Source organism: Malus domestica, chromosome 05 (assembly GCF_042453785.1).
Source record: "Malus domestica chromosome 05, GDT2T_hap1".
Taxonomy (NCBI): domain Eukaryota; kingdom Viridiplantae; phylum Streptophyta; class Magnoliopsida; order Rosales; family Rosaceae; genus Malus; species Malus domestica.
In genome coordinates this window covers 1,799,983-1,812,571 of record NC_091665.1, presented here as the reverse complement: position 1 = coordinate 1,812,571, position 12,589 = coordinate 1,799,983, and the positions used below count along the sequence as shown (strand labels likewise).

Below are 12,589 nucleotides of genomic sequence, written 5' to 3'. Positions count from 1 at the left end.
GGAGGGAGTGCCATGTATCCATTTGTTTACCACTCCTCTCATTGTATTTGTAACGTGGGAGATGGAGTGGAGTGATTGAGTTATATGATATGTACATTATTATATGTTAGCTATCTAAATCGGGCGGGTTAGGTTAAGCCAACTCGAACTCAACCTTTACAATTTGGATTGAGGTATAGTTTTGTGTACATGTAAGTTCAATTCAACCGAGTTAGAACTTAACTCGAGGCGGTCTCAAGTTTACCAACTTTATGTAGATCAATCTCATTGATTAGTGCTTACGCAACAAAACCTCACTTAAGCAAAACAATTGAGATCTGTCATATTTTTAGCAGACCAAACCAAAGCTAGTCAATGATCCCACAAAAATAAATATCATTCCTTTTTACGAGACACAAGAAATTAGGAAAGTTTAAGTCCAACAAAATTAGTCTTTACTGGTTAGTTGTCCATCTGCAGTTCGACCACCACATCAATTCCAAGCACAAACAAGAGATGGATTGTGGATACACAGTACTAGTAAGCTTCACTAGTACAACTGTTGATGGAATTGCAATCTGAGCATATTCCAAAATAGCAGCAGCAGCAGGCCGGTGTACGTACCTTCTCCTTTCTTGTAATCTTCTGATCATATTCAGAAGATTAGCTGCGGTGTAATCTTCTTGCTAAAGCTTTCGGCTCCCTTGTTTTCCGGTCAAACCCTCTCACACAAATGAATCCTTCAAAACATAATTACTAATTTTATCAGCAACTGCATTATTTCGCGTCTGTAGCAAGGAACCACATACATTCACTCATAAGTGCTACATGCAAATCAATGTTTCACATCATACCTTTCTTAAAGCAGTCCCGGATTTCTTTGGTCAATAAACCTGGTACGGAGAATGTAAGCTAACAAGCAAAAATTTCCAACCACTGTAATCAATTCCAAAACACATACATATACCTATAAATATTCCCGAGACACTGTTTCCACAATATAGCGTTCGTCTCCTCAAATGTTGTATCGATGACACAGGAACATCGATCGGGTTTTCACTTGTTTTATAATCAGCTAGCACCTGTTGTTCATATTATTATTTCATCATACCAGTTTGGATAGTTCAAATAATATACTTCCTAAATAAATGTCAAGTTTAAATGAGAAAAGAAATAGGCTTTACCTCATTAGCTTGAAAGTATGTTCCATTGAGAGGAAAAGTTCCTCGCATTGCCGTGCGACATGGTATCTGCATGAGGTTAGTTTTTGTTATCTTTTGTAGTTTTGGCGTATGAAAAAATGCAGGTTAAAATACATGCCGAGGGTTATGGGTTCTCCTCACCAAAATTGTTCCTAGAACAGTCTGGGCAGTGTCTTCACCATTGCCGCCCAAAAATTGTCCATTCTCATCAAAGCAAGCGGTTTGACCTTCAGTTGATCCAACAGGATTGCATAGTTTACCTGAATCAAAAGTTGCACAAACAACACCATTCAAGGACTGCATACTTTTGGAAGATTAAAATACAACCAGACACAACAATTGGCTAATCGCTCTTACCAGATGACCATACAACAAGAAGGTAAGGGCAGGGATCATCAGGTTCTCTTCTCTCTAGCTGCATTTGTTTTCATGGAAAAAAAAAATATCAGTGTCTGGAAGTCAAAGATAGCCGACCCCACTTAGTGGGAAAAGGCTTTGTTGTTGTTGTAGTGTCTAGAAGTCAAAGACATCTACATGTATGCCAGTATAAAGCTTTAGAGCAAGAATGCTTGAGATATCTAACCCCTTTCAAAATATATATTCTTTTCGTGTAACAGAGGTTGAATGAACAAGATGTATACCTTGCCGCATGTAATCATTTGGCAATGTAATTCATACCTGTCAAAGATTAGTACTCTAATCAATCAGTAATATTTGTCTTAATACATTCTGTAAACTGGAAAGCAACAATTTTATGGCATGGAGATTATATTGAATCGTCAAAAGAAATCTTAAAATGTTTGTTCATCTCTTAGAAACAAAAAGCCATACAGTGTTTGTAGGTCAAGGGCAGACAGCCTTGGCCACATATATTTATGTATTGAATTCACCGTCGGGTACCTATGCAGAAAGAATGTTAGATGTTCAAGTACGATCTGAAAGTTCTAGTTTCACATTATTTGAAGGATCCCTCAATCGAAATTCTCTCTCTACATATATGTTATATTTCTGACCTCTTTAGATGATGATGTTGAAGGTTCCAATGCAATGGCTGAATAGGGATCCAACCAAGTCGCATAACTATCCGAGCAACATTAGTATCAACCTAATGCAACAGAAGATATAAAAGAAAATTATCAAGCAGCAGAATGAAGCTCTGTACTTCCGATTCATGCTACTTCGATATCTTACCGGGAAGGCATGCTGCTTCAGTGCTAAAAGCCGCACACACTCAACGCATTTCAAGCCAATTCCATCTATACTCAACAGATACTTCCTGGATCATAGGGAAGCCTTAAATGTCCACATTCCCTTGAACATTTAACTACGTAAAATAATATTTGTCTCTTCAATGAGCTTACTTTACTCCTTCAGGTTTTGGAGATTTCGTGCACTTGCCACCAATAATTATTTCTCCTTTGGATTTTTCTTCCATTTGTATTCTGACTCTCTTCGGTTGCTTGTGCCTCAAGTATATGGCATCGTAGCCTCTCTTCTTAGACGTAGATTTATCCTGCGCAGTTGATACATCAGTGACACGAGTAGGAGTTGCAGAGCAGTCATCAACATAGCTACTGAAGATGTTATTATCATCTGCTGCTGGTCCCATTTCTTCAACTTTTGTATTGGAACTGAACCTAAATTAAATTATACAACTATTAGGTACTATTTTAGTTTAGGTAACATTGAAGGATGCAAAGAAAGAGATACGATTGTTGTGAGCAAATTATTCCTTCTTGTTTGACAGACAAGTAAGCCTCATAACGACATGAAAAACAGCAATCCTAATTACATCTTCTCTTGAAAAAAACAACAATTATTTATTTATTTATTTTAAACAAAACAGAGGTTTATACGATATTAGCTCTACGTAGTAGAACAATGTAGGACCCCCAAACCCGAAGGCGAATGTTCCTAACACTGCTGTGGCAGCCTACTGCTCTTCCCTCCATTTCTTTAATTAAACTAATAGTAAGCGAAAACAACAACAATTAAACAACAGTTAATCCGCAAATAGCAAGCTTGAGCTTTTAACAAGATAATTAAAAAAAACTAACAAATATATCATGCAACATATCTTGTTTGTAATCTGTGTACAAGAGCCTTCAACATGCTTGCATGAATTAATGACATTTACCTTGTTTGTAATCTGTGTGCTCCTGCGGTCAAAACTAAACTACTAGCCAGTAATTAATCGAAAAAGGAGGAGATTGGAGTAGTAATTAAAGTAGTTAATTAATTAATTACCAAGGAGTAGCAGAAGAAGAAGCCGCGCTTTGAAAATTCTTTGGCTCCAACTCTGCAATCTTGTTTTTTATCTCATCATCTCTTTGTTCCAAACGCTTATTAGTCTTAAATCTTCTTCTCGTGAAAACTTTAATACCTCCTGCTGCTGCTGCCGCCGCCATTAACAGAAGGTAATTAACATGCAAGCACAAATTATGATAAAAAAACAAAATTAACAAAAGGTGATTAAGCAAGAACATGGGCAGCATTACTTGAAGATGAAGGCTTGATTACGGAAGACATGGGAGATAGACTGTGTCTTCCACTTGAAAGCTTCAAAGGTTGGGAAACGTTGGGTTGTGGGGTTAATTAGTTGGCTTTTGCTAGTAGAAATATTAATTAAAGAGGAAGGTAGGAATCGGCGGTGGTGAGGGGGGATGATGTGACAATCGGCAGGGCCGTGGTTTGATCGCCACGTTTAAGTACCATTTGACATGTCTTTTCTTCATAATTACCATTATTACAACCCATTTTCTTAATCTTGATGGACCATGGATGGTTTTTTGGTTCTCAAGTCTGGACTACGACTCGTTTTTCGTTCGCAGCTGGATCGTTGGAAACCAAGTTCGAGTCCACAAATGCTCTAATTGGTTTTTCGTTCGCAGTTGGATCTTTGGAAACCAAGTTCGAGTCCACAAATGCTCTAATTGTTCCATAGGTTCTTCATGGCCAAACGCTTCTATACCACCAAACCGAAGCTAGTCAATTCAGCTTAAGAATGATCAACCGGATACTTAAGATCACGTTCACCTCCGATTTATAAAGCGGAACAATGAGACAAGATTCACAATAATCAAAACAATATCTAAACCGACAACTTAAAAGTAGTTATGGACTGTATTCCCATGTGGGATTCAAGAAACCAATTCATTCCAAGTAATCTATGATTTACTAGAAGAGCAACTGGCCTCGTTGTAAAGACCCGCTTGCAGCTGCTGCGGAGAAAGCAGGTCTGGCCTTTCAAAAACTTTCACTGCTGAGTTTGCTGCAGCATTAATCTGTAAGGCAACAAGGGAAAGAAGTAGGACAAATTAAAATTTATCATTCTTTCAGCATCAGAGAATTGTTGAATGGAATGCTTTTTCATGTTCAGTAACATAACAATCAAATATCTAATATTTTCTATATGCCATGTCCTAAGAAGCAGAGATCGAGCTAATCTACATAAGACGGGTCATTTCTACAAAGCTTTGCTGGAAGAATTCACCATAAGGCAAGCAACTGAATAGAATTTTTACAGCGAACACGAAATACATACTTTAATTTATTATGAGCCCAAACGATGGACTCTAAGGCATATATATATATATATATATATATATATATTATTTAAGATACATATATTATTTAAGGACCTAAAATATAACAAATAAACAGAAATCATAATTTTAGAACCCAACAAGATCTTGAATGTATAGGAACATATGATTAAAACGTACTTATATGTACCAACTAGGACAACTGTATCCACATAAAATACGAGAAAGGAAACATATGCAAAAGTCTAGCGACTGCTACTCGGTTTATAATTTAGGTATCATCTGCTTAACACGTATTCTCTTGATGACCACTATCTAACGACTCCAGAAGGGTTGAATGTCATGTACTTGCTACAGTTAGGTCTACCGCCGCCAAGCCTGCAAACAAGGTGAACTTTATGTTTTTTATCTCGCAAAGCCACACCTCTTTTATTTTCTGCAGAGAAAATTTCTAGGGTGAACCTGCTAATGCATGATGATGGGACGGTGAAACTCAACTTTACAGGATATTTTGCCGTCCATAGCTCACAAATTCCCTGAATCCAAAGATCAGCCAACTCGTCAGCAGATATCCTTGCATAGTGGAAAGACTCTGGGTTACCCTTGACTTCTAGCAATGTAAATCATTTCTTACAGTGAAAGATTCTAAAGCCTTTCAGTGTTTGTTGATCGATGAATTTCTAAATTTATCTACACTGACAATGAACAAACGGAGTCTATATATATTTTTATCCAATAAAATCAGCACAGAAGGTTAATGGCTTGTGTGGGAAAATAAGAATCAAATGCACAAATCAAGAACTATTACTAGGTTACTTGCAAGCTAAGTCTCAATGGCAATCAGGGGCAAAGTCTCTAGCTCAATGGAAACAGCAACATGCTATAAAAGCACATGCTTACAAAATATAAAGCACTATTGATTCATTCTGTTGGGTCAGTTTTTGTTCGAGTTTAAAGCATCGTTCCATTCGGTCAAAACTTAATATCATACTTGATCCTTCACCAAAAAATAAAGCATCCTTGAATCAAGGACCTTGATCATACAAAAATACAAGCTTCAGTCCCAAATGTGTTATCCAAATGCTATCATAGAAAAAGCAAGTGCCAGTCCCATAAGTGAAAATGTGCAACGGAACTATATAATCGCCAAAGAAGTAATGATTAACGGCGTAATTTAGGATATTTAGGGGTTGGAAATTCATCATCATACCGATTGGGAAGCCATCTTGATCAAAGTTTTTGCAAGCGGCAGTATGCAAAACCTGAACCAAACCACAAGTAAATCCACAAGCATGGTACACAAATTTCCAATCTGTGTTTCCAACAGGTATAAATTAATTACTTCCAATTTATTGGAAGTAGGGTTAAATCAACCACTCAAGTGCACTCAAGTGTGTCTCCTAAGTGGTTAATCAAGTGTGTAGGGTTAGGGTTAAAGCAACCACTCAAGAGCACTCAAGTGTGTCTCCTAAGTGGTTAATCAAGTGCACTCAAGTGTGTCTCCTAAGTGGTTAATCATTTGTTCTCTTTTCTTAGGAGTCCACCGGTTGTGGCATAACTCAAGGAGAGTTCATCTCCTTATATTCGGCTGAACAATTGTAATGTTAGCATAAAAGAAATAATATACAATCCTTGAAAATCAATATGGTATCAGAGCAGGAAAAATAACCTGCTTCTGCTTTACTATCATCTGAATGTGTTCAATCTTCAAAATGGCTGAAGACAATCCAATTGGGTCTGATGCTGAAAGGTCACTGGTTCTTTCCTCCATGAATATGCCTGAGGTGGATGTCAATCCAAATCAAAGATTAAGCTCAGTCTTGTTGAATGAGTTTAATTATTTGCCTTGGTCGAGGGCTGTATCACTTACCCTAGGTGGAAGGTCCAATTTAGGATTCATAAATGGAAGCATCGAAGTTCCTGATGCTTCCTCACCAGCTTATGAATCCTAGCTTAGCAAGGATCAGCTGGTGATGTCATGGCTCCTGAATTCCATGGAACGTAAACTAGCTGAAATATTCAGTTACTCTGAATCTTCACTCCAGCTATGGGAGACTGTCAAGGAAATGTATGGCAGTCAGAACAATGCTGCACAGGTTTTCCAATTAAATAAGGACATCTCCAACCTGCAACAAGAAGGTAAGCCCTTTGTACAACTTCTAGGTAGCATGAAAAGCATGTGGAATGAGTTGGAAATATATCGCCCTCATACCACTGATGCGACTTTGCTACGGAAGAGAGTAGAAGAAGACAAGATATTTCAACTTCTGTCCAGTCTCGACTCAGAATATGAAGACCTACGAAGCCACATACTCATGAACACTGAACTTCCTTCCTTCACCAGTATTTGTGCAACAATTCAACGTGAAGAAGTAAGAAGGAAGGTCATGAACATTGGTACAAAGGCCAATGTATCTGAAGCAAGGGCCTACCTAATCAACGAGAAGAAGTACAAAGTGAAGCATCCAAACTTGAAGTGCCAACACTGTAACTATACGGGCCATGTTAAGGAGACATGTTGGATTTTACATCCAGAATTAAAGCCTGATTTCATGAAGGACAACAAGGGTTCACAGAGAGTGAACCGTACTGTACATCGAGCAAATCATGTGTCTGCCTCCTCTTCCAATGTGTCTGACACAGTCAAGAACTTCACAGCTAATCCACCTGCACTCATGAATGAGTTTGCATTGTATCTTCAAAGAAAGAAAGGAGGGGCTGGAAGTGACCAAATAGACAACATTGAAGATGGAAACCCAATAGCTTTGCTAGGCAAGTTTGCTGGTTTCTTGGCCAACACGAAACACATACCTCAAGAAGACATGCAAGGTATCATGAAAGCTTTCAAAACTGCTCTTAATATAAATATGTTGCATGATTTTTGGGTTGTAGATTTGGGTGCCACAGACCATATGACCAACCATGTGTCTAAGTTTCATAAGTTTGAAAAATTATTAAATCCTTCCCAAGTTTCAATTGCAAATGGTGAAAATGCAAAGGTTTTAGGAAAGGGAAAAATCAACTTAATATCTTATGAAATTGAGTCGGTGGCCTTATATGTTCCTTCCTTTCCATTTCAACTCCTATCTGTGGGAAAAATCACAAATACCTTAAATTGCTTAGCCACATTCTCCCCTCACAATGTTGTTTTTCAGGAATGTGCCACCAAGAAGACGATTGGTGAAGGGTTTTATCTAGATGGTCTCTATTACATATCGAAGAGTAATCCCAGAGGGTTTCAAGCCAAGTCCTACTTTATCCAAGATAACCAATTGTGGCATCGACGTTTAGCTCATCCTTCTCCACCCATTTTGTCAACTTTATTTCCAAACTTAGGGAAGGATGTAATTCCATGTGAAACCTGTCACTTGTCTAAGGCCACTAGATTACCTTTTAACTCTTCCTTGTCCAAGGCTAGTAAGTGTTTTGAACTTGTCCATTCGGATGTATGGGGACCAACTTTAGAATCTTTTGATGGTTATAAGTATTTTGTGATCTTTGTTGATGATTTCTCTAGAGCCACATGGTTGTACCTTCTAAAATCTAAGAATGAAGTTATGGAAGTTTTTAAGGATTTTCATAATCTTGTTAAAAACCATTTCACTTCTCAAATTCAAACTTTAAGGTCTGACAATGGCACCGAATACACATCTCATATCATGACACAATATTTGAGCACTCATGGCATCATGCATCAAACAAGTTGTGTTGGCACACCTCAACAAAATGGCATAGCCGAAAGGAAAAATCATGACTTACTTGAAAAAACTAGAGCACTAATGCTACAAATGAATGTACCAAAGAAATTTTGGTCCCAAGGAGTCATGGCAGCTACCTATATCATAAATAGGTTACCTAGCAGAGTCTTGGAGTTTAAATCACCCCTTGAGGTCATGAAAGGTAGGAAAATCGATCTTTCACACCTTAGAGTCTTTGGTTGTATTTGCTTTGTACATATTCAACCTCATCATCAAGGTAAATTGGACCCTCGAGTTGTTAAATGCATTTTCCTAGGATATTCTTCTACATAAAAGGGATATAAGTGTTATAATACCCAATTAAGGAAATTGATTGTGTCTAAAGATGTTCGATTCCATGAGACTGACCCTTTTTTCAGCAAGTCACTTGAAACTACAAGTCAAGGAGAGTGTATGTTGGAGGTGTTTCCTCTACCAAGAATCGACCTTGATGCTTCAACAAATAGAGTTCTCAGCCATGTCAACACTGAGGCATCACTCACTGAAAGTGGCAATGAAGGCCCTCACTCTGCTGGTACAACGCATGAAGATGGTGACAATCAAGATGATCCTCACAGTATGGCTCAATATGTGAACGAGTGTGAGACAACTCACACAACAGCCCCACGACGCAATCCAATGCGTGAAAGACAACCTCCACCAAGGTTTCAAGACTTCATCACCTACAAACCCAAACATCCAATCTCTAATTATGTGTCATACCAAAATGTGACTCACTCCCATGCTGCATTCCTAAGTAACATTACAAGTTGTAGTGAGCCTCAGAATTTCCATGAGGCTAACAACAAAGAAGTGTGGAAAGAAGCAATGCAAGAAGAACTTAAAGCTCTAGATCAACACAAAACATGGAGTATAACCACACTTCCAAAAGGAAAAAGGGTTGTGGGTTGTAAATGGATTTATAAGATCAAATTCAATTCAGATGGCTCAATTGAGAGGCATAAAGCAAGGTTGGTGGCTAGGGGATTCACTCAAACTTTCGATGTAGATTACAAAGAAACGTTTGCCCCTGTTGCGAAAATGAACTCAGTTAGGGTTCTATTGTCTATGGCTGTCAATAAGGGATGGTCCATGTACCAAATGGACGTGAAGAATGCATTCTTACATGGTGATCTCGAAGAAGAAGTCTATATGAAATTGCCACCAGGGCACCCTCAAAGCAATGAGCATGATTTAGTGTGCAAATTGCACAAATCAATTTATGGACTAAAACAATCCCCCTGAGCTTGGTATGGCAAGCTAAGCTCAGTTCTCATAAGTGTTGGTTTCAAAAGAAGCAATGCTGATTCCTCATTATTTGTTCGCACTGGAGCTGTGGGAAAATTGGTTGTGTTAATCTATGTCGATGACTTAATAATTGCAGGAGATAGTGCTAAAGAGATCTTCAAACTCAAACATTCACTCATAAAAAGGTTTGCAATTAAAGACCTTGGGGTATTGAAGTATTTCCTTGGCATAGAGATGGCAACTTCTCACAAGGGACTATTTCTAAATCAAAGAAAGTATATCCTGGATTTGCTCAAGGAAGTTAACATGAGAGATGCCAAACCTGCAATTACTCCTCTGGATAGCAAGCTCAAACCTAGCTTGGAGGGCACGCCACTCACTAATATACGCCATTATCAGAGGCTTATTGGTAAGTTGATCTACCTAACAATCACCAGACCTGACATCACATATTTCGTAAGTGTCGTAAGCCAATTCATGCAATCTCCCACAATTGAGCATATGAACCTTGTTAAGAGGATATTACGTTACTTAAAAGGGTCTGTGGGTCGTGGCATCATCATGAAGAAGAATGAAAACACACATTTCATGGGATATTGCGATGCAAATTGGGCGGGAAACACAATCGACCCTAAGTCCACAACAGGTTACTGTACATTTGTTGGTGGAAATTTGGTCACATGGAATAGCAGAAAACAAAATGTCATCGCACGCTCAAATGCTGAAGCCGAGTATCATGCAATGGCCTCCACTGCATGTGAGCTGATATGGCTAAAGGGCCTTCTAAGCGACTTAGGAGTGTTTACAACTCTCCCCATGTCCTTATTTTGTGACAATCAGACAGCAATGCATATAGCATCAAACCCATCGTTTCACGAGAGGACGAAACATATTGAAGTTGACTGTCATTATGTTCGGGAACAAGTCCAGTCGAAAGTGATTCAGACTCATTATACCAGAAGCTGTGATCGACTGGCCGACATTGTCACCAAACCCTTGGCTTCTCACCAGTTTCAACGACTTTTGTCCAAGCTTGGATCCATAAATCTTCTGGATCTAGCTTGAGGGGGAGTATTGGAAGTAGGGTTAAATCAACCACTCAAGTGCACTCAAGTGTGTCTCCTAAGTGGTTAATCAAGTGTGTAGGGTTAGGGTTAAAACAGCCACTCAAGAGCACTCAAGTGTGTCTCCTAAGTGGTTAATCAAGTGCACTCAAGTGTGTCTCCTAAGTGGTTAATCATTTGTTGTCTTTTCTTAGGAGTCCACCGGTGTGGCATAACTCAAGGAGAGTTCATCTCCTTATATTCGGCTGAACAATTGTAATGTTAGCATGAAAGAAATAATATACAATCCTTGAAAATCAACACAATTATATCCCAATTCTCTTTCTTCTTGTTTCTCGCCAAGGTCTAAAATATCGATGATATCGGAAATATCGGTAGTCCAAAGCACGGAAATTTCAATGGAAATATCAGGATATTATCGATATCGATAAAAATTGAATAAAAACCACGGAAATTATAAGAAAAACTTGGAAATTTTTATTGAAACTTTGCAGGATGTTTATCTAGTCAATTATCTATTAGTTTATCACAAAAAATTGGAAGAAAATTGATCACTCATATATTTCATGCATTTATACCATCCATTTCTAAAGTCTTTGTGATGTTTTTGTGTTAAAATGGTTGCATTTTACCTTACCTTGTGTTAGTGTGCAGTTAAATTTGCTTTAAGATCAATTTCAAGCAAAAAGGAGAAAAGGAAATAATAAAAACAAACAAAAGAATTGGAAGTGGAGCTTGTCTCCACGGGTGGTGTTTGAAAAAGAAATCAGAAAGCAAAGTGGGAGAGTGAGGATGAAGGGAAGAGCACACGGAAGTGGGAAAGAAAGAGAAGAAAAAAATAAAATAAAATAAAAGTGTGGAGGGAACACACGGCATTTCCGGAAAGAGGAAAGAAAAGATGGTAGAAAAGAGGAGAACATAGGGTGCCCACTATGAAGTGGAGTTTGGTTGGTCTTCCACTTGTAGCTTTGGTTGGTTTTGGAAATTATTGCCTTTTGTTGAAGGCAATACACGAAAAGAGGAGAGGAAGACAGAGTGGAGGACGGACAAAATGGAGCAACAGAGGAGTATTCATTGCAGCAGAAAATAAAGGTGTGCAGCTCTCATTAGACTTACAGAGTAGAGAGTTTCAGAGAGCAACAGAGCAGAAAAAGGAGGAGAAGATCGGAGAGCTTGTTTTGTAAAAAGGGTTGTTTTCCTTCTTTGATTCTTCATGGATAATTTCTTATGTATCCAAATAATTATGTGTAACTAATTTCTTTTCGCTAGAGTGAGGCCATGAGTCACAACATGATTACATAGATTTCTCTTTCAATTGCTTAAGTGTTGTTACATGCTTTCTTTGATATTTTCAATCTCTAAATTAAACTATTTATGTGTCTTGATGATTGATCACCATTAGGATGCTTAGAAAAGTCATTGGATGCAATTTTGAACAAATGTCACGTTAAAATTGGTTATGCTTCTTGTGATTGAGGATTGTAATTTCTCCTAAGGTAAATATCATACTCTTAGGGATTACATGGTTTAACAAAAGGATTTTCATCAAGATTAATGAATCATTCATGTTTATATTTAATCCAAATGTCATGGATAAATTGCATGTAGTGGTAAGCGTTTTAACTTGAATGTCACAAGTAAAACATACACAAGGAAAACCCAACCTTCAAAGCATATGTGTTTTCGATTACTTAAGCAATTGGAAGAGCTATGTAGGAGTGTTGTTGGTAAAGGTTGAACTCTAGCATATTGTCAATCTATTTTTCTTCAATCATTTATTTTATCTTGAATTTCCTCATTTACTTGTTTTGTTT

At 37.9% G+C, this 12,589-nt stretch overlaps 1 protein-coding gene across 1 annotated transcript; it reads right to left on the bottom strand.

The window, feature by feature from the left end:
* Positions 1–523: 523 nt before the first annotated feature.
* On the bottom strand, positions 524–1,602 carry LOC139196608 (DNA glycosylase/AP lyase ROS1-like). The gene is made up of 6 exons (XM_070822932.1): positions 1,539–1,602; positions 1,323–1,441; positions 1,164–1,229; positions 947–1,061; positions 834–872; positions 524–719 (listed from the first exon to the last, which is right to left on the bottom strand). The coding sequence occupies exons 1-6, from the start codon at positions 1,600–1,602 to the stop codon at positions 643–645; spliced, it is 480 nt and encodes a 159-aa protein (XP_070679033.1). The 3' UTR covers positions 524–642.
* Positions 1,603–12,589: the final 10,987 nt, after the last annotated feature.

Excerpts from the sequence above, each read along its gene's own strand:
- LOC139196608 (XM_070822932.1), bottom strand. The coding sequence starts at position 1,602 with ATGCAGCTAGAGAGAAGAGAACCTGATGATCCCTGCCCTTACCTTCTT. Across the intron at positions 1,442-1,538 it reads TCTTGTTGTATGGTCATCTG|GTAAACTATGCAATCCTGTT; the intron begins GTAAGAGCGATT and ends CTTTTGATTCAG. Across the intron at positions 720-833 it reads CCGGGACTGCTTTAAGAAAG|GATTCATTTGTGTGAGAGGG; the intron begins GTATGATGTGAA and ends TATGTTTTGAAG.